This window comes from Aspergillus steynii, assembly GCF_002849105.1.
Source record: "Aspergillus steynii IBT 23096 chromosome Unknown P170scaffold_1, whole genome shotgun sequence".
Lineage (NCBI taxonomy): Eukaryota > Fungi > Ascomycota > Eurotiomycetes > Eurotiales > Aspergillaceae > Aspergillus > Aspergillus steynii.
Window position 1 is genome coordinate 3,849,940 of NW_020194398.1, and position 24,376 is coordinate 3,874,315.

A 24,376-nucleotide genomic window follows, 5' to 3' on the forward strand; every position below is an offset into this window, starting at 1 on the left:
GTCACTTCCTGGGTTCATCCCATCCAGCATCATCCAGCATCACCCTACGATGCAGTCGGCATCTCGCTGTTGAGTCACCAAACTGAATAAGTTGCTACGTCATGTTCGAGTCTCTTTTGGGGTCCCTTGACTCTTCGGTGTTCAGCTCGATGGAGGGGTTTCATACTACTATTCTGCAATATATAAACAATCGCTTTCAGCTCAGATATCCCCAACGTGGCCCTCAACATTCATATGAAATGCCTCCATAATCGCTTTTTTGGCACTCTTACCATCAACAGTTGTTTTCTTTTTCTCGTCAGCCCGCCGACTAAGCTCCATCACGTACGGCACGATATCCTTCCATTCAATCTTCTGCCCCTGATCAACCTTCTCGGAGATACTCTCAGGTGCAAGAACCGGCTGCAGAGTACCGTCTTTCTTCCTGATCACTCCGTCGATGATGACAGTGTTGACGTCCCGCACTGTACTATGAAGCACGATGGCAGCCACAGGATCGCGATCAGCAGCGACGATCATGCCGGGAGTAGTGCAGTCGAAAACCACAAGGTCGGCCTTCTTTCCAACGGCTAAGCTGCCAACCGTATCTTCCATGCCGATGGCACGCGCACCGTGAATCGTGCCGAGGTTGAAGACAGAAGATGCACTGAATCCCACATCGCTCGACCATTTGTCCTGAGATTCCAAGTCTTCGTGTCTTCTTGCTCGTGCCCACTGCAGCGCTAACATCATCTGCGCGGGCATGTATGCGCTGCACACGCTGTGGCAATCAATACCGAGAGAAGCTTGCGCGTAAAGGTCGTCTCGTAAACAGACGGGGTTTCCATGGCCCATCTGAAGTTCCGTTCCTGGTGTGCTGGAGATCTTGACCTTTTTGTCAGTGACAAGTCGCGCGTCCTGTGGAGTTGGATTGTTGTTGTGGGATAGGAGGATATCTGGGCCAAGGAGACCATTGTCGTCGAGCGTTGCGGCTGCGGAGGTTTGATTGGGAGCTGAAATTATTTTGTCAGACCTCTATTACTGATGTAACCATGTCATAGACTCGGTACTTGCCCCCAAACTGTGCGCCATAAACCGAATGGGACGTGATCAATTGAGCCCCTGCTTCCCGCACCTTTGAATACATGTCTTTAAGCATGGATCCCGGCAGGAAAAGACCGTCAAATGCGAACCCAAGACTGACGCGGCCATTTGGTCCGAATGGATTCAAGCCGGCCAACTTTTTGAATGTTTCCATAACCCACGGTGGTAGGAAGTCTCTGTCCAGAGTAAATTCTGGTTTCCAAGAGGCTACGCGAGGCGTTGGGCAGTAAGCGAAGACTGATCGCAGGCCGGACGCAATGGTCGCTCGGAGGGCCTCGGTTGCTATTCGCCATTAGCACTAAACTCCAGGATGAACCAGGTTCGCGCTGGAAGCCGTACAATGTTCAGGTGAATAGTTGATGTGGGCATGGTCAACTACCGTTGTCGTTCCGCTGTCCACACATTCCAGAGCCCCAGCCAACTGACTCCAGAAAACGTCCTGAGGCGATAGGAATGAGCTGATGAAGTTCCCTTGTCCTGGTCAGCACGCGCAGGCATCACTCTTAGACACTACTGACCATCCCAGAAATAATCCACCAGGGTCTGATCGGCATGGGTCCCCTTTAGACATGACTGCCAAACATGGTGGTGGGTGTCAATAAAGCCAGGTGATATAATCTTTCCGGAACAATCAATCACGGTCGCAGATTGAGGCTGATTTATGCTGTCGTCGATCTGGCAGATAATCGAGTCTTCCACAAGGAGGTCTTTTTGCTCCGCCCGGATGACGTCATGGTCGTGGATGAGCAACGTCCCTTGCTTCAGCAGAATGGAAGTTGTCATTGCTGTGGACTATGTTTGAGATCCGAATGAATATGAGAGGACCTTTTCAGTTTAAATGCTCATAAGTGTGTCGTGTTAAAGACAAGTCGTGCTAAGATGTGGTCCTGCTCGCCTTTCTCCACCGGTTCGGCCTCGGGGCGCCTTCACGCCGAGCCTTAAAAGTCGCGATAATCCCGACCACATTTATGGATGCCTATTCTAATCCCAGGATGTCAAGGTATTCTTAATAATTGAATCATCTATGTCATTGCTTGCTTGGCTAGGCTGGAAGCTATCGTATATGTTTGGGTTTCCAGTTTGAATGTGATGTGCGCCCAATATCCGTTGTCATCAAACTCTGCATCCTTTGCAGCATGAGGACAGTATAGACCAGTATTTTGACCCAGATCCTATCCGATGGAGTTTGCGTATTTTGCATAGCGAATCGAGGTAACGGAGAAAAGCAAATTTCCCGATACGCATTCGATCATTGCGTGCGCATATCGGGTTTGCTGCTCACTCAGCATTCCCATCTCCGAGATCTGGCAGAGCTCATCCTGCAGCTGAGACTCAATATCAAGGATCAGGCGCAGAACGAGATCCTTAGCTAGAGTAGGTGACACCGACAGGGCCTGCTCCAGATAATTGACTGCGTTTAGTATGCAAGCACCCTCAGTCATCGCTGCATGCTTCTCCTTGTCAAAGGAAAAGAGATCGTTGACTAGAATGGTATGGTCACCGATCAAGTCACTAAAATGACGCAGTGGGTCTATCTGTTGCTGGCTCAAGTCTAGATCATTTCCAAATCTCACTGCTGAAAAGATGTGGCTGTAATGTGTCAGTCTCGGCCTGCGTTGCAACGACAATGTGATAGACGCAGACATACTCTACTGCAATATGGGTCGAACGATAATCGAGGTAGTCGCGCAGGCCTTTAAACTCGGTCCTCTGGCGGTGGTTGGTAAATAATATGTACTCGGCGAACGACTCCAGTAGAATATGCATGGGATGTCCCCTGATATCAAAAAGATCCGATGTCGATTTGCACTTGGCGCATAGCTCTTGTCCGAATGGATCATCAAGCCCTCGCGAAACTCGAATGAGAGACTGTGTTATATCGTCGACTACAGTTGAGCCCTGAATTCACGACTTGGGTTAACTAAAGTTCCAGCTGACCAGAGTAGGTTCCAACCCACCGCTTGTTCTGGGTGATATTCCAGAACATCTGTCCATCACGTTAATCAATATAACTCTGAACCTTTTATGCGACAAGCGGATGCACGACAGACTTACCATCTTGCGTCCAAAGAAGCATCCAAAGCTTCGCGATGACTGTGATCCTCTCGCATGACGAGTTTGGTATCATGTAGGTTGCAGCATCGACCGAGCTCGTCACAATCATGCTTTCCTTCGCTGTCAACCTCTGCTCCTCGGCCATGCGACGAAATCCATCAGGCACTGCTTTGCCCCGCTGAGTGCTGAGCGTCCGGATCTCTCGTATCAGCTCTTCGCATGACGCCTGGGCCTCCTTCCAATACTTGCATTGGCGGGCGGCTGGGAATGCGGATGGCCAGGCAAGATCCCACTCTGATGGCTGGATCGTCACGCTATCCGAGGTATTGTATGTCTTCCTGGTGTCATAGTTGAGAAATGAAAATGCCTGTCCTTGGCTTGTAGGTAGGTTGCTGTAGGTAAGGCCTTTGGGGGTATAAGAGAAAGAGATTGGTTTAGCCATTTTGATTTCAGCGTGGGAATAACTTTGGCATCTAGTTGATTCTGACAGTCAGGGCTGAGGAATAGGAACCCTTTTATATTGCAAATACCGCTCTAATTTAATAACATGCCGTGACTTCAGCAGCAGAATCGGCATTTGCTGCCCTCTGTGGCTACAAAGCATGTTGACACATCGGGACCCTTGGTAGTCCAACGGTTGACAGCCACCCAACCATATCCAACAGCCAAGCCACTCAATACATATGCAAAAACCCTAAAACAACCTTTGGAGGCGCCGAAAGACCAAAAAGGAAATTTGCGTCAGAGGAAGGTCATATGTCCCTTAAAAGGGCATGCCTCCATACAGCCGGTTGCAATTTTGAGAAGGATACATGAAGCGGTTCATAATTAACACCGAAAATATCTGCTTTTCCCTGGTTGGGATGCTGCGTAACTCACCTTGCGTATAGATATGTGCAAGGGGTCAGTTGCGGTGGCAAGCCCCCCAATCACTTCGACCGGCGAAGAACCCGCAAAACCTTGAAAGTATGAATAACCTTTGACTGATCAACATGGCGAAAACGCGCACATGAATTGACAGAAACATCATAGAAAGTACTATGAACTTGTTCTTTGGCCACCCGTCAAGAGCGTGGCGACTTCCAGTCAAAATCATTGTATAATGTTTAGTATCATTACGTCCTCCGCCTCTCGTCTGAGCATCGCATAATCAGCATCCCCACTTAAAGACAGTTCCAGACTATCAGCTATCCCTAACCTTCAGCAAGAAGACGTCTTGCACAGAAATCATCACTCGATCGTCCAGTGAAATCTGCCAGACCATTCACCCGTAATAATTGAGTTAAGCTCTCGAGTGGCTGGGCTGTCCGCAAAACTCTGTCTGAACCGTTCCAGACTCTCCGAGTCAAATTCGCTTGTCGTCTCCTGTCTTTGTCTTGCAAGTACGGGTTGTTCCAGGTGGTCTGGTAACTGAACCCCGAAGTCATGGAGCCTGCTGTTTATCTCGTACTGATAGTCTTCCACCGCGTTGAGAAGACCAGGAGGGTCCGCATCAACCGCTCGCTCTATAGCTTCTACCGTGGATTGAATTTCATGGCTTGGAATAAACCGCTCGGCGCCTAAGATGTCGACAAATATCTCTTGTGAGACGTGGTAGACCATCCCGCGGAATGCGTTATATCCTCCGAACCGGTCGAAATATGGATCTTGGTGATAGTCTTGGTTCCCATAGTCTTTGAAACTGATCCCCGTGCTATTGTGTCTCGGACACGGTTCAAAAATGGGTATGGTCATTTCTCTCTCGAGCTTGGATGGGGTGGATTGTCGCGCAATGCAGCGGCAGTACATATATCGATGGACAATGTTGTACATGGGCTCCCACTTCATGGTGAGCCGGTGGCAGACAAGATCGATGGCCGGGATATTATCTTGGGGTTGTGACTGAGGCATGTCCTTTGTATCCTTCAGCTCTACAGCCCCTTCCACGCCGGAATTTTGCGAAAGGCTGGAGTCCGGCTGTTCCAGGAAATTGGCATATGTATCCGGGCCGAGGCCTATGCTAACGTCGGCCGGTAGATATGAGATGTCGCCAGGCTCAACCCAGCGCACATGAAGCCGACAATTATCACTTGATAATGGTTAGTCAGAACCTAGGCCTCGCAAGGCTTTACTCACCAGTGTGTATATCTGCGTTGGCGGGTATTTGCCTTTGCCTCTTTAAAGCATCGCATGCATCTGCTCCTGGAATACCCAAAAGGACTGCACATCACAAATGAAACTTCGATCCCTTGGCCCCCCTTCACCTGTAAGGGCCAAGTGTCTTTGTCCAGTTTGGAAGTTTCTTCCCAGTTCCATATTTCCAGGTGGGCGTTCTGGATTTGTACCAGACCCGGGAGGTTTCTTGATTTGAATTTGAAGACCAGACTCTGCATGAAGATCTGCGAAGGTTAAAAACGTCCAAGCGCGACTTGAGTTCAAAACATACCTGCTGCGAAGAGCACCAATCCAGTGGGAGAATATACTGATGTCCAAGACCGTCATCTACTCGAATGTGCTCGCCTAACTCTCCTGTCTCCCATGGGTAACCAAGAGCCTTGGTGATTCTTGACTGCGGGCCTTCAAGGAAATGCTTCAGCAGTGTGTTCATCTGCTCGACAGACGCCTCTTGGTCTTTCATCGAGCGAAGCGCCCTTGTCTGTTCAACATTGAGACTTCTATGTGCCGTTAGCCATGTGTGCATACCCCCTCCCATAGCAAGAGACTACTAACAATATAATCGTTTGAACTAAACTGTCCAGTTGACTACCCATCTGCTCGATCTTCTGCTTCCTAGCGATCGCTCTCCGGGCTGCTCTCAGCCTCGCGAATAGTCCAGCGTTTTGCTTGACTTTGATTTGATCGAGGATCGACATAAGCCGTCGAGAAACATCGATGTAGGAGGTGATCAGGTATTTCTCTGGAGCCGATGTATCGACCAAATGTTCGAGTTCGCTGATCTTGGTTAATGCGGCAGATACGGCGCTCTCCAGGTCCCCGAACTCCTCAGTCGTTCCACTTGTCGAATGGCAGAGCTGTCTGACGCGCGTCGTGAATTCATAGCTGACTTGCACGAACTGGATAATGTTCGCGGTCAGTCCGATCGCTGCGAGGGCTTCCATGATCATGCGCTGGCGAGATCTAGGATCCGTATTGTTTTATCAAACGAATCGAATTCCCACCGAGGGTCACACAGAGAGTGAAAAGAAAAGACCAAACGGAGGAGAATGGATCATGTTTGCGATTTCAGCGCCTAGCAGAGAACATACGCCTGCACGGGCGTGGCGGCTCGGGGGTGACCCTACCCAATCACCAGGCCTCTATGTTTAAGATAGAGTGAGAAAATTGATAAATCTCACAAATGAGAGGTAAATGTGGGCCTTTACCAGAAGGACGTGGCGAGTGTTTCTCCCAATCGCTCCCGTGCCGCGCATTCTCAGCCTTGTCTGTTGGCTGAAGAGGCTGTGCATCTCGGGCGCAGAAACGCTGCAGATACATAGTGGGTCTATGACATTGGGCATAAGAGTTAGTATCTGCACAGCCTTTACTACTTTGGTCTTTTTATTGAATCTACGTTGCGATAAAGCAAGGATCGATGGCTTGCTTACCCAACGCAGCAATCAAAGAGATATTCGGCTTGGCTTTTCTATCTATATAAGACAGCGCCAAATACAGAGTAAGGATTGGGTCTCGTTCCAATATGCTTAAGGCCTAGAATACGCAGCCTTCTCCGATTTATCCGCCCTTAGTTCTTCCTTGCACCTATGTCGACTTCGTCAAGAAAGTCAACGCTGCAAGACAGAGAGCCTCTACCCCAACTTTCATCGTCGGCTGTATAGCAGGCGCAAAGAGCGCCGAATGGTTCGACGGTATCTCCAACTGATTCCCTTCTTGAAGAGCCTTGTCCCAGACCTGCGTATCAATTCCACCCAGAAACCAAAAGCAGCACGGGATATCCTTGCAAGTCGCCAGGGTCGACACATCCTCACTCACATTACTCCTAGGCACATCCCCATCAAAATCCTCAATGTGCTCCCCAAACGTCCTCGCCATCTGCGAAACCGCCTCATTGTCATTATTCGTCGGCGGAAACCGCCGTGTCGGCGTAAACACAGGCGGCTTCGGCGAGCCACTCGCCATACACTCGGCCTCGACAATGCGCCGAATCGCAGCCAGAATCTTCTGCCTCGTTTCCAGCTTCACCGTCCTAAAGTCCAGCCCGATCTCCGCTCGGTCCGCGATGATATTCTCCGTCTGACCCGCCTGGAGACTCCCCACCGTCACGACCCCGAGATCCGTGGGATCCACCTCCCGACTCACGATCCCCTGCAGCCGCACCACGATATGCGCCGCCAAAAGCGCCGGATCGACCGTCTGATGCGGCAGCGATCCGTGGCCCCCGCGCCCAAACACCGTGATCTTCATACTATCCGCCGCCGCCATGATCGTGCCAGGTCGGAGGCCAATCTGCCCTGCCCGCATGCGCATCACATGCTGGCCGAAGACGTAGTCCGGCACCGGGACCTTCGAGTACAGCCCGTCTTCGACCATAGCCTGCGCGCCGCCCCCTCGCTCCTCGTTTGGCTGGAAGAGCACGATCAGCGTCCCGCTCCATGCGTGTCGCGACTTCGCCAGGATCTCCGCCGCCGCGAGAAGACACGTCATGTGCATGTCGTGGCCGCAGGCGTGCATCACGGGCTTTTCAACCCCCTCGGCATCCCGTGCGGTGATGGTGCTGGCGTAGGACAGTCCGGTGAGCTCTTTGACCGGGAGTGCGTCCATGTCGGCGCGCAGGAGAACCGTCTTGCCCGGGCCATTTCTCAGAACGCCGGCGAGGCCGTAGCCGCCGATGTGCGTGTGGAGCTCATAGGCGTTGAGCTGCGCCAAGTGGGCGGCGACTTTTTGTGAGGTTAAGTCTTCCTGCAGGGAGAGTTCGGGATGGGCGTGGAAGTACTTGTAGAGATCTTCGTAGGGGCTCAGGTCGAGCGCAGTGGCCTTGAGAATGTCGGAGATGGGAGTCATCGTGTGGGTTCGGGAAAGTATAGCATTGGCGGGAAAGTCTGACGGGAAAGGCGACTAACAGACTAACCGTAGGAGTAGTTATAGTTGTCGCGGAAGGGAAAAACTATCGGCGGGGTGAGAAATGGGGCCAAAATAGTCAGAATGAGTCTTAAATTGCTGCGCTAGGCTTGTTTCTTCTAGTACTTTGTTGGATCGTTGTTAGTTTGGTGGCGCAATATTCACCTATTTTGGTGCAGTTTCCCGTCTTTCCACTCACCTTCTTATACTGCTCGAATAACCCTTCTGAACTATTCTTTGAGAAATGATATCATTGCAATTTATAGAGAAACGAATGAAAAGATATATACTATAAGATGTCATTAGTATCTAGGCAATGTTGTCAAGGCTTAGGAGTTCGTTCTTAATTCAAGGAGCAGCCAGACCTGTCAGCGAATATGCATATCATGATTTGCTGTACAATACTCAACTATACCTTTCAAGTAAAACATTAATCTATATAGCATCCCAACCCTTGTCCAAGGTAGTAAATAAAATTCGTCTGTTAAATTAACTGAACCTCATTTGGCAACTATCAGGGCAAGATACATGTTCCCAAGATTCAGAATACTTGATGAACAAGACAGACATAGCCCTATCTAATACAACTCAAATAATTTCCAACACTGCCAATCTATCCTCACTCATATCCGACTCTTATTACCAGACGCCCTCATATCGCTAATGTGGTATACAGCCGATATTTAGTAACTTAAAGTAAGGGGTAGAGGGGGGCACAGAACCTAATCAGCAAATAACTTCAACCTCACTCGATCTCTCTCTATCTCTTTCCATACGCGATCATCATCTCTGTAGATAACCATGACCTCAAAAAGCGCCTCCACAATCCCAAAAGATGTAATCATCGTACGTCTCCACCACTCCCCATATCCTCTCCACCCTCAGAATCCATCCTAAGTTTAACCCAAACTAACCCCAGATCGGCGGCTCCCTCTCCTCCCTCATGAACGCCCTCACCCTCCACAGCCTCGGCTGCTCCGTCCTCATCCTCGAGAAATCACCCACCCACACGCCCCCCTCGCACATGGCCGGCATCGCCATCGGCCCGGACGTGCTAACCCTCCTATCTCGCTTCGACCGAGCAGCCCACATCCCCCTCGGTATTCCCTCGCAGGCTCTGCAGTCTCCAGACACGAATGGCTGCCTCCGTCCATTTCTTAGACTTCCGCGTCTTATGACGTCCTGGGATGCGTTGTATTTTCGACTTCGCGCGAACTTTGACGGGTTGCGGAGTGGGTATGTAGTTGATCCGCCGGGGCCGGAAGCTCAAGGGGGAGAGGGGGTGGAGAGTGCGCGGAACAGGGCGAGGTATGAGATTGGGAAGAGGGTTGTTGGGGTTGAGAATGCTAAGGATGGTACCGGAAGAGTCTGCGTTACTGTGCAGGATAGCTGTTGCGAGGGACAGGGAGAGGAAGCAGAGATACAGCATGAGTATACACTTACAGCGGATCTAGTTCTCGGTGCAGACGGGGCGAACTCGATCGTGCGCAACACCTTTCTAGGACCGAGGGACCCGGAGCGACGATATGCAGGCTATCTTGCGTGGCGGGGCGTCGTGCCTGAGAATCAGGTCAGCGAGACGACCAGGAGCTTGTTTTCACATAATATCACGTACTCATTCGCCGCCAAGGGAGCGCATGCTATTGTGTAAGTCCCCCTACCAGCCGTCTATCGAGCTATCTACCTATTCATCAAATTCCAGGTACTACATCCCCGGCCCAACAGGCTCTATAGAACCTGGATCTCGCCTCTTGAACTTCTGCCTGTACACCAACGAGCCCCCATCGTCCCTGGATGCCATCATGACTGACACCTGTGGCACTCGACACCGTGTCTCCGTGGCCCCGGAGCACCTGAATCCATCCATCTGGGCCCATCGACGGTCTAAAGTAAGGACATCCCTCCCCGCGCCCTTCATCGAGATCATGAATCAGATCACCTCCCCGTTCGTGCATCTCATCACGGACTTCTATTCCCCTCGGGCTGCGTTCCTGGACGGCAAGGTGCTATTGGTAGGCGATGCGTCGGCGCTGCTGAGGCCGCATAATGCGTACGCGGCGAGTCAGGCGGCGAGGCAGGCGGGGATCACGGAGAGGTTGGTGAAGGGGGAGATTGGGTGGAGGGAGTGGGAGGAGAGGGTTACGAGAGGGACGTATCTGCATTGGAGGCAGAGTGTGTGGTTTGGGGAGTTTTATCAACGTGGGTGGTTGGGGGGGTTAGGGAGTGCGGTGCGGTATTGGTTGGTGGTGGGAGGGGAGATGTTGAGGGGATGGATGGGCTGGATTTCGGGGTACGATGTTTGATGGGTTTAATGCCTTGTTTGATGTAAGACTGTGTAGAGATGGAGATGAGCAAGCCAAGAAGGTTGGATGTTCCTCGAAGTTAGGGTTATATTCCTCTATCTTCCACTCTCAATATGTTCATCTTTGCAATCATTCAACCCATTATATCCCCGTTGGTATACATGGATATACACCATCACATCATTTACAACTATACAGCATTCAATCAGATCCACTGCACAAACCGCTTCCACTCAGCTTCTCCGTCGGGAACAGTACCCGCGGCGCTCCGCCATCCATCGGCACGGGAACCTTTCCGTCCGAATCCACCGTCAGGGCGGTGCAAGTGTAGATCTCAGTGACCTTATCGCCGGACGAGAACCCCGTGTTGTCAAGCGACAGGGTATACGAGGATCCGGACGAGCCCTGGTTCGACAGCACCGTGATGACCTGCGCGCCGTCGTAGCCTTTGCGCATGCCGAGGGTGGACTTGTCTTGGTAGATGGGGTAATTCTGTATCTCGTGAGCCTTGTTCAAGTGTTCTCTGCGAAAGGTGAGCCTACCTGGTAATTCACGTATTTCTCGTCCGTGCTGATGGCGTGGTTACGGATGGCATTCGACGCAGCGATCAGCTTGTACAGCTCGCTATCGGTGTTGTACTTGCCCAGCCAGGTCGCCTCGCGGTTGGCGGGGTCTTCGCCACCAGCATAGTGCTGCTCCTGGCCGGCGTAGATGATGGGAATGCCGTCGGCCAGGATGGTGAACGCGGCGACGTTCTTGGCCTGCGAGATGTCGTCGGTGTACGAGGCAAAGCGCGGGTTGTCGTGGTTCTCGATGAAGGTGCCCATCAGGGTCGAGTCGGGACAGTCCGACTTTACCGTGTTGATCATGTTGTAGAGGTCGCTGATGCTGCCGCTGGTGGATTTGAACGCGTTCAGCAGCGGGTAGTAGATCGGGTAGTTGAGCACGCCGTCCATCACCTCCTGGTAGGGACAAGTGTAGGAGGCGTCCCCGTCTAGGATCTCGCCGATGCAGTACACCCCGGCGGCGTCGTTGTAGCCGGGCCAGAAGTCCTTCTGGACGTGCTTGACGGTGTCGATGCGCAGACCGTCGACTATCTGGGTTAGTGATTACTCAAGTCTTGTTAGGTGTTTAATGCTCACTGGAGTAGTTCGACACCAGACCTCCCACCCAGTCGTACCAGATGTCCTGGACTTCAGACTTGGTGGTGTCCAGGTCTGGCAAGGAGACGGAGTTGTCACCCAGCCAGCATTCCTCGGACTGCGTCTGGTCATCGTAGTCCTCGATCGGACAGTAGGAGTGGAAGTAGTCCTGGGAGTTGAAGGGGTTGAAGACACTGTAGTCGACCGAGTCTCCGGCACCCGCGTAGCCCTACAATCTATTAGATCTGTATTCATGGAGTAACAAGAGAAAAGGGACGACAGACCATGTGGTTGGCCACCACGTCGACCATGAGATACATGTCGCGCTCGTGCAGCGCGTCTGCCAGCGCCTTGAGGTCGTCGGCGGTGCCATAGTTCTCGTTCAGCGAGTATCTGCTTGATCAGTCGAGCCACGAAGGAGTCCAAGAGAGGTCACGTACATATCCTGCTGCCAGTAGCCATGATAGGCATCGCCGTACTCGGTATCCTCGGTCAACTGGGCTGTCACCGGCGTGATCCAGATGGCCGTGAAGCCCATGCCCTGGATGTAGTCCAGCTGGTCGATGATGCCTTGCCAGGTGCCACCACAGTATTTCTATTCCGATCAGCGGGGTCACTTGGATCATCTAAAGACAAGAACATACCCTGTCCTCGGTATTACATGAAGCCGTGGTCGATCCGTCGTCGCGTGCAAAGCGATCGGTCAACAAGAAGTAAATGGACTGCGAGCGCCATTGCGCCGGCGTGGCAGCCAAAGCAGTCGAGGCCAGCAGACTGAGAAGCGACCACTTCATTTTGGTCAGATTGAAAAGACGGTGGACTCTGATGGACTGAAAATCGAACAGAAAAGGAGATGTTTATAAAGCGACTGGCTGCAGGCGATGCAACGTGACTCGCCCCGTGATTCGCCGTGGGCGCGATGAATCTCCTGCGAATGTCCGCCCCTGGTTGACGATCGACACTCGTCTTCCTCTCGGCATCCTTCGTCGGTTTTCTCCGTGTTCAAAACGGCCATCGCCATGACGCCGATCTTCTCCTATTTCCTGTTCCTGTTCCTTTTCCCGGCCCTGCAGATTCACGCCTTCCGGTTCGCCCAGATCCCCCTGGCTGCCTCCACCGAGCCGTTGGACGAGTGGCTGGCGCGGCAGATCCCGTATGCTCTGGACGGCGTCCTGAACAATCTCGGCGCTGATGGGGCCAAATCGATCGGAGCGAACCCGGGCTCCGTCGTAGCGAGTCCTAGCAAGACAGATCCGGACTGTGCGTCATCGTCCCTTTGCAGTTCCTGTACTGACTCCAACTAGACTTCTTCACATGGACTCGCGATGCCGCTCTGACGGTCCGCTGTCTCGTCGATATCGCCCTCTCGACGGACGATGCCACAGCTCACACCGCAGTGCAGCAGTACATCTCCTTCCAGGCGCAGCTGCAGTCGGTCGCCAATCCATCCGGCCGTCTCGACACTGGAGGGCTCGGCGAGCCCAAGTTCCATGTCGACGGGGCGGCCTTCACGGGCGATTGGGGTCGACCGCAGAGAGACGGGCCGGCGCTGCGAGCTGTCACTTTCATCACCTACGCAAACTGGCTGATTGTATGTCCCTTCGACGTCTAACCAGAGTAGCGAGTATGTGATTAACGACGCAGGATCACAACCACTCCTCCGTCGCCGAGTCCCTCTGGCCCATCATCCGCAACGATCTCTCCTACGTCTCCGAGTCCTGGAACTCCTCCACCTTCGGTATTCCCTCCCATTCATCAATCCTGCAGAACTCCAACTAATTCCCTAATCTAGACCTCTGGGAAGAAACCCTCGGCTCATCTTTCTTCACCACCGCCGTCCAACACTCCTCCCTCACCCTCGGCTCATCCCTCGCCTCCCGCCTCAACACCTCCTGTCCCAACTGCCTCTCCCAAGCCCCCCAGCTGCTCTGCTTTCTCCAATCCTTCTGGTCCCAGGACTCCTCCTATATCGTCGCCAACCACCATGCCCCCTCCCGCTCCGGCAAGGACGTCAACTCCATCCTCGCCACCATCCACACCTTCGACCCCCGCGCCACCGACTGCAGCGATCTGACCTTTCAGCCTTGCTCGGCCCGTGCCCTGGCCAACCATAAAGTCGTCGCGGACTCATTTCGCTCCCTGTATCCCATCAACCGAGACGTCCCTACCAATCAGCCGGTCGCGCTGGGCCGCTACCCCGAAGATGTGTACATGGGCGGGCAGCCGTGGTATTTGACGACGCTGGCTGCGGCGGAGCAGCTGTATCGCGCTGTAGAGCAGTGGAGGAGGTTTGGAGAGGTTGCGGTGACGGATCTCAGCCTGAGTTTCTTTCGTGATGTGTACGGTAGCGTGGAGGTAGGTGTATATAGGAAGGGCGAGGATGTATATGAAGGGATTCTACATGCGGTGATGAACTATGCAGATGGGTATTTGCGCGTCGTGGTATGTCTTGTCTTTCTTTTACTCTATACTCATTCCCCTTCCTTGAGTATCACCACGTCAAACTCTCCTCCCATATTTCAACCAAGCTAACAATTAATCCCCAGCAAAAATACACTCCCCCCAACGGCGCCCTCGCCGAGCAATTCTCCCGGCACTCGGGCCTCCCCGTCTCAGCGCGCGATCTCACCTGGTCCTACGCTGCCCTGCTAGCCGCCTCGCGCGCCCGGAACGCATCCTCCGCTGTCCAAGGCCCAGTCCCAGCCCCATCTCTAGATCTATATTCAGACCTCACAAACCCTCCCACCCCATCCCTTCCCCCTCAATGCCGTCCCTCCTCCGCACGAGGCCCCTACTCCACCCCTCCAACAAACATCCCCTTCCCCCTCCCTCCCTCATGCACCAACCTCCAACCAGTGCCAATCACGATGCGGTTCAGCGTCCTCGCTCGCACCGTCCCAGGGGAATACATCTACCTGGTGGGATCGATCCCGGCGCTGGGCGAGTGGGACGTGAACCTGGGGTTGAGGATGGATGCGAGTGAGTATGGCAGCGACGCGCCGGTTTGGTTTGTGTTGGTGGAGGGGCTTCAGGGCGGGGTGGAGTTCGAGTATAAGTTCTTCAGGCGCGGTGAGGATGGACGGGGGAGAGTGGTTTGGGAGGAGGGATTGAATAGGGAGGGTGTTGTTAGGGATGCGGTGGGTGGTGTTGGTGGGTGTGGGTTGGGGAGGGTGAGTGATGTTTGGAGGTAGGGTTTAAATTGGGTGAGGTCTACGGGTTTGATGATGATGATGATGATGATGATGATGATTAGCTTTTTGAATCTGATTGGATTTGTTTGGTGAGGAGACTGGTTAGCTAGAGTGTCTAAAAGCAGTCGATCGAAAATTACCACTCCAGAGTCCAATCGGTACTCCATGCTCCCTTCGCGGTGAGTTTCTGTAGTCCGCCGACATGCAGGGCCTGCGAGGTGGCGTTATAACGAACCGACTCGGTCGGGACCTTCTCGCCGTTGAAACGAACAGTGCCCGGTTTCTCTGCGACGCCGAGAACAGTCACCTTGTCGAGCGCGTTGGTCTCTTTCCAAGTCCCCCGTGCAGACGCCCGAAGGCTCGATTTGGTGGCGACAAAGTCCACGGACAGCGTGTCGGGCGGGTTGATGCTCTCGCCGTCATCCAGATACAGTTGGCCCGACGCAGTGCCCCGAGTGCTCAGCGACGCCAGGAGAGACCAGGGGGTTTGGCGCGCGTCCCGGGTCGTGAGGGCGGGCTCCTGCATGGGCAGCACGCTGCCGCCGCGGATAAAGACGGGAATGTGGCCCAACGGGGCGGCGATGGTGGTGTTCACACCCGGTTTGGCGTCCACCGCGCTCTGCGTGTACCAGTCGTACCAGACTTCGCCGTGTCCGACGCCGGGGAACACGCCCTTCACCTTGTCAACCTGGGGCTCCAGGACGGGGACGACCATGACGGAAGGACCGACGAGGAATTGGGTGTCGATGGCGGCGAGGCTGGGCTCGTGAGGGAACTCCCACGCCAGGGCGCGCATCACCGTCGACCCCGTGGTGTGTGCGAGATGGAACAGCGTGTAGAAGTATGGCAGGATCGAGTACCGGATCTTCATGGCCGCTTTGGTGGCATCGATCACCGAGGCCCATCGGTAGGGTTCCTGCGGGATGGCCGACAGGACGTTGTGGTTGCGGTAGAAGGGGAAGAACGCAGACAGCTGCATCCAGCGGTTGCAGAGCTCTTCGGCGCTGTTGCCGTTGAAGCCGCAGGTGTCCACACCAAACATGGGGATGCCAAACAGGGAGAAGGAGAGAGCCTGCGAGATGGAAAAGTACATGGATCCCCATTTGGAGAAGTTGTCGCCGCCCCAGTGTCCAGCCCACTTCCCGGAGCCGGCAAAAGTGGATCGGCCGATGATGAAGGGACGCTTTTCCGACCAGACCTTCAGCAGCCCCTGGTAGGTGGCGTTGAGGCCCTGGTGGCCGTAGAGACTGTGCACGTCGTATTCCTCGACGCCATCCGCATGGGTTGCGTTCGGGGCCACGGCGTGGACCGCAAGGTCGTGTCCGGTTTGGACGTGGTTGATCACGTAGGGAGGATGGTCGACATCGCGGACACCCGCAGTAGGCGTTGTTCGTAGGTATGATGTTTTGGTTGGGGAGCCCGATCCTCCATTGGCAGCAGCCTGGCTGGATGCACCGGCAGACGCCGAGGCCGCTTCTGTCGCATTCGTGATGTTGAAGCCCTCAGGATAGTCAAACACAACGTTCCCTGGCTCGCCTGGTAGTGAGAAAGGCGGGTGGACAGGGTTCAGAGTCAGATTTCCAGTGCCGCAGCTTCCCACGCAGAAAGATGATACCTCGGCCATGTCGTACCAGACTCCATCGTAAGCCAGCTTCTTCCACCACACCAAAAGTTCATTGGCCCAGAACTCAACGGCCTTGGGGTGGTGCCAGTCGGGATAGACCGTATATCCGGGCCATACGGCTCCAATGTACAGGCTGCCGTCAGGATTCTTGAGGAAGACATCGTCGGCAGCTCCACGGGTGTAAGTTTCGTACCTAAAAGTCATTAGAATGCAGGCTTATAAAGAGGGAAACCACTCACGCGTCCGATGCGTTTTCCGGGTTGGGGATGTAAAGCGCCGCATCCACAATTGGCACCCAGCGACGTCCCCCGTCGTGCAGTTTATTCAGGAACTTCTCGCCGTCCTCGTAGGAAAAGCGATGCTTGTCGTTATCGAAATTCCGGTACCCATGCATATAATCAATGTCCGCCCTGAGCACGTTAGAAAGTGGCAAAGGCAATTGCGATGACCAATACTTACCAGACGTATTCCAGGGGAATCTCAAACTTTTCGAAATTGGCAACGACATCTTCAAACTCCGACCAATTGTTGTAGCCCCAGCGACACTGGTGGAAACCAAGAGTATTATACTGTTGCATCGCGGGCAGTCCGACCGTGCTAATTTGATACTGCTTGGTGACATCCGCCTGGGTTGGGCCGGCATAGAAGGTCAGATCAATACTACCACCCAGTGTGCGCCAGATCAACTTCTCAGACCGCAGCAGAACCTCTTGTCCATGAGCGTTCCTCAAAAATACACCATGTGAGTAGGATACGTATTCTTGCGACGGGTCGACCTCGCTGCTCCGAGCCCGGGAATGCGGGCCATATTGCTCGTTGACCTTGTAGTATCTCGTATCCAGATAGAAAGGATGCTGACCATATATGTTACTGCATCCATATGAGCTACGGTCACAATCATGACCTAGAAAACATACCTATCAATTGGATCCGCAATATCCGCAGCATACATGGTGAGATTGGCGTTCTTCAGAAGCCGAAGCTGGCTCATCCGCTCGCCTAGCCCATACAGATTGTAGTCCTCAGGCAACGAGGTCACAAACTCGATGAACTGATCCTCATACACCAGCACAGAGCCCTCGGTGTCGAAAATGGCATCGCCTGTGGCTTTACGGATCACCTTGAAATTGAACGAGGGCTCGTTGGACCACGAGACGAAAAGGTCACTCTGGGGAATCGAGGCATTGGGAGAGAGCTTGGGCCTGGGCACCGTGTCTTCAGACAGATGATACCAAGAAGCGTTCGAGGAGTCAACATGGGACGGGACTATCTGGATATTCAAGCGATCCTTTGCCTGGAATTCCACCGTCAATGTCAACGAGTCGACATCCGTGCCGTACGCGTTGCATGGTTTCCCGGCCAGGTTCAAACTTGCCGTGAACCCATCCGAGGTGTGCTTCACGTTCGACGCCTTGTACCCAGGACAGGCAGACTGCGCATTGACGGCTTGGGGGTCGTCTACGTTGGCGATCAACTGCGCACCCACATCGGCAGAGGCCGGAATTGTAAACTGAGAATGCGGAGGAGTGGTGCTCGAGGCCAGCGAGGAGCTTGCCCCATACGCCACCGGGAACAGCCAGGCACTGGCCAAGAAGGCTGTGAAATGGATCATGGCGAGAGGGAAGGACGCTATCCGACGGCTCCGTGGTTGGTTCAAAAGAAAGCACCGCTGCCGTCCCGAATCACCTGTACTTTATATGTGACTACAGGCCGGTTTTCTGGGGAAATCTCGTGAGGGGTCATTGAGTTAGAGCCCTTGATTGGTGCCACCGTACCACTGTCGAGACATGGACACGACCATTATTGCTCCGTCGAATTCCCGGACGCAAGGGATGGACAGGCCTACTGGGGATGGAGCGGAGGCACCAACAAGCGTCTACCATGTCGGGCCGAGTGGGGATGCAGGTCCGTTGTAAGCGACCATGCATGCAAGATAGGTCTAGTCAGCCCACAGCAAGGCAGAGCGACCGAAATGATGTCGACCAGGACATCAGGAAAGGAATCGTGCCAGACTGCAGGCCGTGACTGCAGCCGATCATCTGACCGCGACACGCTGATTGGCCGCCGCCCCGACAAATGCCCGATTGGCTGGCTGCCTGGGGCACTCACGGCGTCAGGCACCCAGGCCTTCCCCGGATGGCTTTCTCGGTGAGATTCTTCTTCGCATCGGTGGAGACGCTGCAGAGGCAAATTTCTGGGGATTGGGGCCATCCCACGACCCTTTCAACTCAGATGCCCACACTTCATGCTGCGGTCCAGTCTCTAGCTGGTATTGATTCTCTAGTGCATCATACTATTGAACCCGCCCTCCAATGTCTCGGTTGGACCACCGTCGACCCCTCTGCTGCCTTGATATTCGGCTTCCCGAACTTTATGTCGCCGGGACCAGGGGGAGTCCATGACCAATCACCCAGAGTGGGCGCACTCGGAAACGATTTGCACATGTCAAGCAATCTCCCTCGTGTTGGTCGGTCATGCAGGGGTATAGATCTCGAAAATGCCGCATCGATCCGGGACGGTGATTGCCCTGAAGGTCCTCTCGGGGTTTATTTCCTTGGGAATATGGATAGAATTGGGGTCCTATGATAGCATAACAGTCTCTTCACAGATATACCGTAGAATGTGGACTCCAACGAAAGGCACAATAGAAAAGAAGGACGAAAAGTGAAGAAGCCAAAGATCCACCACTAACACGCTAAGCCCGATCGGGCCAGCCAACGCGGGGTCTGGCCGCCTGCAATTCCAGGCATCCTCCCCGCTGGCTTCCCCGGATTTCCCTGCGTTCCGTCCCTTTTTTATTTTCTTCTTCTCTTCATTTCAACATTCCTCTTCAATGGGAATGGCCTGTCGCTTACTATCAACACTGTCCTCGTCGGTTATGGAGTGCGGTGAATCCTGAATCCTTTCCCCCTGTTTTGAATTCCTGACCCACCTCGAATTCCTCCCCCGGAATCCATTTCGCCAATGGACTCTCAGCCATCTCCGAACCGGAAATCGTTCAAGCAGGCCTGCGATAACTGTCGGCGGCGCAAGATCAGATGCTCGCGAGAGCTGCCATGCGACAAGTGTCAGCGTCTTCTTCTCTCCTGCTCCTACAGTGATGTTCTGCGCCGAAAAGGCCCCAAATTCCGCACGCTCTATCCTCTAGCGCCTATTCATCCGCTGGTATCACGCCGCCGAGATGACCTCCACTGCGCTTCGCAGAAGCATCCACTCGATAAGGAGTGGCTCTCTGAGCCCGCGGCTTATGCATTACCGGGGCCGGGGTCACCTACCTCGCCGCAGTTCACGGTCCCTGACGCCCAGTATATCCCTGCCGAACTATCCGACTCGTGTATGGGGCTGCCACCCCAGGAACTAGTCTCCTCTCCCGACTCGACGAACTCGCTGTCGGATTCTCTCATTGCTGCAGTGTTCCCGTCGGCGCGACGTCTGTCCGCGCCAGTCCTGCTGGCCCATGTCAATGTGTTCTTGAAGTATCTTTTCCCGATTATGCCGGTGGTGCGCAGAGAAAGGCTGCAGCAGGATTCTCACCAGCCCGAGCAATTGTCTTCCCAACGATATGCGTTTTTAGCCTCGCTCTGTGCAGTCACACATATTCAGCTAAAGCTAGACGGTGCCACATCGGCTTCCAACCCTCCGAACCCGCAAGCTAGCATCGATGGCCATTCGGTCATGTCCGGGGAGGAATTACTGGCCGAGGCCGTGCGCGCGAGGAAAGACTGCGATCCGGTCGAAGGAATGAGCATCGACAGCTTGCTTACGTCGTTTTTCCTCTTTGCGGCGTACGGCAATCTGGACAGACAGGACCACGCCTGGTTCTATCTCTGCCAGGCGACCTCCATGGTCTTCACGCTCGGTCTCCATCGCGAATCCACATACTCCGAATTGAGCGCCGAAGACGCCGAAGAAAAACGGCGCATCTTCTGGCTGCTATTTGTGACAGAACGGTAAGCCCTGATAATAAACCCCTTTCCGACAATACCTCTGACAAAATCGACGTCACAGCGGCTATGCCCTGCAACAAGCAAAGCCCGTCATGTTGCGCAATTCCATCCATAAACCCCAAGTCCTCTCCTCCAACGACCCCATCCTCGCCTATGGCTTCATCAACCTCATCAGCATCTTCGAAAAGCTCACCGTAAACCTATACGACTGGGTCTCCGCCGGCGGCGGCGACGGCATCTTCGAAATGCCTCCGACCTCGTCCATCCAATCCAGCCTGTGCAAGTCCGTCTCGCTCGACGGCGTCTCGGAGATCCAAAAAGTCGACATCCTCATCACGCAGCAATGGCTTCAAGCCATGATGTGGAAACTGTCCATGACGCGCGCCGCGCAGCCCGGCTCCCGCGACGAAACGGTCCTCCCATTTCACCTCCCCGTATTGGTCGGCAAAGCCGTGATGGGCGTCATCGGCGCCGCATCGCAAGGCGCCGTCGATGCGCATGGCATCGGAATGGTAAGCTTCACTTCCCTCACCTTATCCTTTTACCCCACCCGACGAAACCCCAAACAACCTATCCTAACACCCAACAGGAACAAAAACTCTTCGACCTCGGCACCTCCGTCGCAGACGTCTCCCGCTCCCTCAACACCAACGCCGCACAACGCCTCGCCGAATCAGCCGTCGACCCGCGCGACCTGCTCTGGGGCATCCTCAACACCCTCGCGCGCATCCGCGGCTCCGAATCCTACCTCTTCCCGACCCTTCTGCAGCGATGCAAGGGCATTCTCGGCTTCGAAGGCCCCCTCTCCTCCATCAGCAGTACCAATCTCAATCTCAACCTCCTCCCTCCCGCCGTCACCGTCGCCGATGCCGGCCCCTCCGCGACCGCACTAGTCGCCGCTCCTCCTCCCCCTCCTCCTTCTGCCCCCGCATCCACCACATCCTCTTCCTCATCCGAAGACCCCTCCCTCCCGTGGCCGACCAGCGAGACAGCCTGGGAGCTCGTCTCCGCGTCTGCGCCTGCTGCGACGGACGATCTCCGCGAAGTGCGGATCCTCGAGGAAGACGACGAGGAGACAGAGGGGCCCTCGGCGTCAGTGGACCCAACAGTGTCTCAGATAATGCCGTCATCGGCGATCCCTGCACAAATGACATTTCGACGGGCGAGCCTATTAACTTGACCTGACTTAACTTGGCTAAACTTGCCTCGACTCGAGCCGATGACTCGGCTGGCTGGGCCTGGTCTGAGCGCTCGCTTCCATGTCTCCATGCCAGCCACCGACGCGGAAAATCGAATCGGTGGCTGGATATGAAGGATGATGTCATTGTTTTTTGTTTGGCACGGGCCGGCCGGGCACAGCGTGTTGGCTGGGTGAAAGTGTGGGGTTCGCTTTGGATGGCATTGCATGGTAACGAATCTTGCATGGTGATGCGGTGATGGTTATGTTTATGTTCATTCCTGTTTATTTCACATCCGTCTCTGCTCGAGTTCAGTACATACATACCTCTCATCTTTGGCATTCTGTATATAAGCGGCAAAGAAGCATGCATGATAAGACGAGTGACGGTCGGAGAATTTAATGGCTAACACTGTACCACGAGCCGATAAAAAAAAGGAATAGAATTGATTGAAGGGTATTTAATGTACATGATGGTAGACAAAAAAACAAGAATGTTATCCAACTGATTCCAGATCAAACCAAGAAAAAAAGAACCATCAATTTGATTTGCTCCTATACTCAAGAGCATAGTAAGGTAGATAAATGTAATCACCAGTTGTTTCACTGTACAGAGCCCCAGAAACTTTTGCTGGGGTATATGAAAGCTCTCGGATAAGATAGAATGTGCAAGTGTCCCGCAAAATCCCTAAACCATCTATGGTTTAGATTGCACAAACGGAATATCATCCAGGCTTTTTGAGAAAGAGAAAGCGAAATCATAATCTATACGCCATGACAATTAGACCGCGTAATGTGTTCCGAAGAGAGCGGGATCTCTTTCATCTATAGACAATAAAGGTGGGTGTGAGGTATATGCGATCGTCTCTGAAGAAATCGAGAGTGTTGTCGACAAACCTCTCGGATGGGAGATGATAGGGCGTAGGTGTGAAGATGTAGAGGCGGAATATGGGAGACCAGTATACAGACCACCCAGAAGATAGAGATTGCAGAGAGCCAGAAACCCCGCGATCAAGCTCGCCAGATCAATTCCAGGAGCTGATCTCCCTTCTCGGGGTCACGGTGGACGTAGTATTGTCGCACCTTGTTTCCGTCCAGGACGGTGTCGACCATCGCGTAGCTGAACTTATCATTGTCCTTGGGGCGCAAGGGCCCAAGCTCGTGAAGGTACGAATCGATGTTCGCGCCATTCTGACCACCCCAGGTCACCTCCATCGAAGGGTCGTTCGGATCGAGATCAACACTGTACTTCATCACGGAGAAACCGTTGGTCAGGATCCACCCATCTCCGAATTCAAACTGGCGTAGAAGACAGCCATCGCCGCAAAGCTCGCCGATCACGCTGAGCTTGGCCATGTCGGTATGGAACCACGACTTCCAATGGTGAACGGATAGAGGCGGCAGGCGATTGACTTCAAAGAAGCCGGATACGTCGTCCGTCATGTCCAGTTGGCGCAGGCGGTGATTGATGGTCAGCCGCGTGGGGGTGTTTTGGTAGACGCAGAGAGAAATTCTCCGGTCGCCGGTGTGGCCGGTATTCAGGCAGTCGTTGAAAATGGCCGGCTCGCTGATTTGCTGAATAAGAGGCCGAGACATGAAGACGCCGGCGCCTCCGAACCCCATCAGACCAAAGGCGCCAACCTGCGGGATACTCTCCGACAGACCCCCGACGTACATGGGCTGACGTGCGTCATACTCGCCGAGTGCCTTCACCAGTTCCGGCATCGACAGGAAAAACGTATCGTCATCAATCACGCAGGACCACTGTGTCTTTCGCTGCATGTTGTGTTCCAGGTGGGCGACCAATGAGAAGTATCGACGTTGATATTCTTCATCGGATTCCTCCACAAACAAGTTGATTCCCAACGCATCTGCCTTCATCTGGACCTCCTTGATCCGCTCCTCTTTATCCGGCTCAATGAGAGCAAAAATGCGAGTCTGGGTATAACCGGCCCAGTGGGCAAATGCGTCTATCGAGTCGTTCAACCGACCCAACGTTGTTGCCACACCGAAGTCGATATGCGACGCATCCACCCTGACCGGAGGCTTCGGAACCTGTAAAGAGACCGGCTTCGGGATCAAGCAATCGTCCTGCGATTGCGGAGTGGAGACGGGGTTGGGGCTCTCGAGTGGTTCGAACAGAGGTGTGTCAAGATGTTGTCTAATTGGTAACGTGTCGGAGGTCGGCGTAGCCACAATCTCCCGTTTCACATAGCCAGAGAGTTTTTTAATATCGAGGCGGGCGAGAAGTTCGAAGTCGGGCTCACAGTGAACACCCGAGGTAACGGTGATGTTGGAAACCGGATCCTCCATAACAATCTTCTCCCTGCCGAGATGAGGCCACAGCAGGAATGTAAAGCCACCGACCAAGCAGATGGCGACGACGAAGCGCAAAAGCTTCTTCCTCCACACCCATGACGCCCCTCTGGGTCGGGGTTTCTCCCCACCTTTCAACAACATCGGAGGCGGAGGAATATGTTCTGATAAGGAGAAAGAGAACGGGTATGAGCCAAGAGACTAGAAGATCATATGCACATCGGTCCCCCGTGTAGGACGGCGGGGAAGGATGAGCAAGTAGTGCGGTCCAGAAAGCGGTAGGAAGAAAGGGAGGAAATGAGGTATGACGGTGGAGGTTAAGAGTACGAGTAAGAGAGGAAGTAAGGTAGAGAAGAAGAAAGTAGGGGAAAAGAAAGGACCAGGGCGGGTGAGGAGGGAGGAAAATAATGACGATTAAAAAAAATTGGGACCCTTGAAACCGAAAGTTGCGAGGGAAGGTACGGAATCGGGATGGCGGCGGCG

At 53.8% G+C, this 24,376-nt stretch overlaps 10 protein-coding genes across 10 annotated transcripts; 3 read left to right on the forward strand and 7 right to left on the reverse strand.

Annotated features, from left to right (window-relative positions):
• Positions 1-51: 51 nt before the first annotated feature.
• P170DRAFT_26637 (Metallo-dependent hydrolase) lies at positions 52-2,096 on the reverse strand. The gene is made up of 4 exons (XM_024843117.1): positions 1,602-2,096; positions 1,423-1,554; positions 1,054-1,365; positions 52-992 (listed from the first exon to the last, which is right to left on the reverse strand). The coding sequence occupies exons 1-4, from the start codon at positions 1,864-1,866 to the stop codon at positions 202-204; spliced, it is 1,500 nt and encodes a 499-aa protein (XP_024710216.1). The 5' UTR covers positions 1,867-2,096; the 3' UTR covers positions 52-201.
• Positions 2,097-2,255: 159 nt separating this feature from the next.
• On the reverse strand, positions 2,256-3,580 carry P170DRAFT_421550 (terpenoid synthase; the record flags this gene model as incomplete). The annotated part of the gene is made up of 4 exons (XM_024847370.1): positions 2,256-2,673; positions 2,732-2,952; positions 3,042-3,070; positions 3,139-3,580. 4 exons carry the CDS (start codon positions 3,578-3,580, stop codon positions 2,256-2,258), a joined length of 1,110 nt encoding a protein of 369 aa, XP_024710217.1.
• Positions 3,581-4,368: 788 nt separating this feature from the next.
• P170DRAFT_470351 (uncharacterized protein) lies at positions 4,369-6,236 on the reverse strand (the record flags this gene model as incomplete). Its single annotated transcript, XM_024852745.1, has 4 exons — positions 4,369-5,206; positions 5,254-5,516; positions 5,564-5,792; positions 5,848-6,236. The coding sequence occupies 4 exons, from the start codon at positions 6,234-6,236 to the stop codon at positions 4,369-4,371; spliced, it is 1,719 nt and encodes a 572-aa protein (XP_024710218.1).
• A 433-nt stretch (positions 6,237-6,669) lies between these two features.
• Positions 6,670-8,229, reverse strand: P170DRAFT_432445 (M20 family metallopeptidase). Its single transcript, XM_024848265.1, has one exon. It carries the CDS (start codon positions 8,134-8,136, stop codon positions 6,877-6,879), a length of 1,260 nt encoding a protein of 419 aa, XP_024710219.1. The 5' UTR covers positions 8,137-8,229; the 3' UTR covers positions 6,670-6,876.
• Positions 8,230-8,994: 765 nt separating this feature from the next.
• Positions 8,995-10,496, forward strand: P170DRAFT_470353 (FAD/NAD(P)-binding domain-containing protein; the record flags this gene model as incomplete). Its single annotated transcript, XM_024852746.1, has 3 exons — positions 8,995-9,039; positions 9,113-9,840; positions 9,896-10,496. The coding sequence occupies 3 exons, from the start codon at positions 8,995-8,997 to the stop codon at positions 10,494-10,496; spliced, it is 1,374 nt and encodes a 457-aa protein (XP_024710220.1).
• A 93-nt stretch (positions 10,497-10,589) lies between these two features.
• P170DRAFT_398690 (alpha-amylase) lies at positions 10,590-12,459 on the reverse strand. Its single transcript, XM_024846240.1, has 6 exons — positions 12,283-12,459; positions 12,079-12,233; positions 11,923-12,031; positions 11,639-11,867; positions 11,039-11,589; positions 10,590-10,988 (listed from the first exon to the last, which is right to left on the reverse strand). The coding sequence occupies exons 1-6, from the start codon at positions 12,430-12,432 to the stop codon at positions 10,698-10,700; spliced, it is 1,485 nt and encodes a 494-aa protein (XP_024710221.1). The 5' UTR covers positions 12,433-12,459; the 3' UTR covers positions 10,590-10,697.
• A 153-nt stretch (positions 12,460-12,612) lies between these two features.
• P170DRAFT_398694 (putative glucoamylase/glucan 1,4-alpha-glucosidase) lies at positions 12,613-14,829 on the forward strand (the record flags this gene model as incomplete). The annotated part of the gene is made up of 5 exons (XM_024846241.1): positions 12,613-12,898; positions 12,943-13,229; positions 13,283-13,376; positions 13,431-14,080; positions 14,185-14,829. The coding sequence occupies exons 1-5, from the start codon at positions 12,658-12,660 to the stop codon at positions 14,827-14,829; spliced, it is 1,917 nt and encodes a 638-aa protein (XP_024710222.1). The 5' UTR covers positions 12,613-12,657.
• Positions 14,830-14,907: 78 nt separating this feature from the next.
• Positions 14,908-18,415, reverse strand: P170DRAFT_398695 (glycoside hydrolase family 31 protein). Its single transcript, XM_024846242.1, has 4 exons — positions 17,371-18,415; positions 16,913-17,323; positions 16,693-16,863; positions 14,908-16,646 (listed from the first exon to the last, which is right to left on the reverse strand). The coding sequence occupies exons 1-4, from the start codon at positions 18,063-18,065 to the stop codon at positions 14,966-14,968; spliced, it is 2,958 nt and encodes a 985-aa protein (XP_024710223.1). The 5' UTR covers positions 18,066-18,415; the 3' UTR covers positions 14,908-14,965.
• P170DRAFT_442883 (putative C6 transcription factor (AmyR)) lies at positions 18,335-22,221 on the forward strand (the record flags this gene model as incomplete). The annotated part of the gene is made up of 5 exons (XM_024850493.1): positions 18,335-18,358; positions 19,430-20,403; positions 20,462-20,912; positions 20,990-21,292; positions 22,192-22,221. The coding sequence occupies 5 exons, from the start codon at positions 18,335-18,337 to the stop codon at positions 22,219-22,221; spliced, it is 1,782 nt and encodes a 593-aa protein (XP_024710224.1).
• Positions 22,222-22,588: 367 nt separating this feature from the next.
• P170DRAFT_421558 (glycosyltransferase family 31 protein) lies at positions 22,589-24,037 on the reverse strand (the record flags this gene model as incomplete). Its single annotated transcript, XM_024847371.1, has 1 exon — positions 22,589-24,037. One exon carries the CDS (start codon positions 24,035-24,037, stop codon positions 22,589-22,591), a length of 1,449 nt encoding a protein of 482 aa, XP_024710225.1.
• Positions 24,038-24,376: the final 339 nt, after the last annotated feature.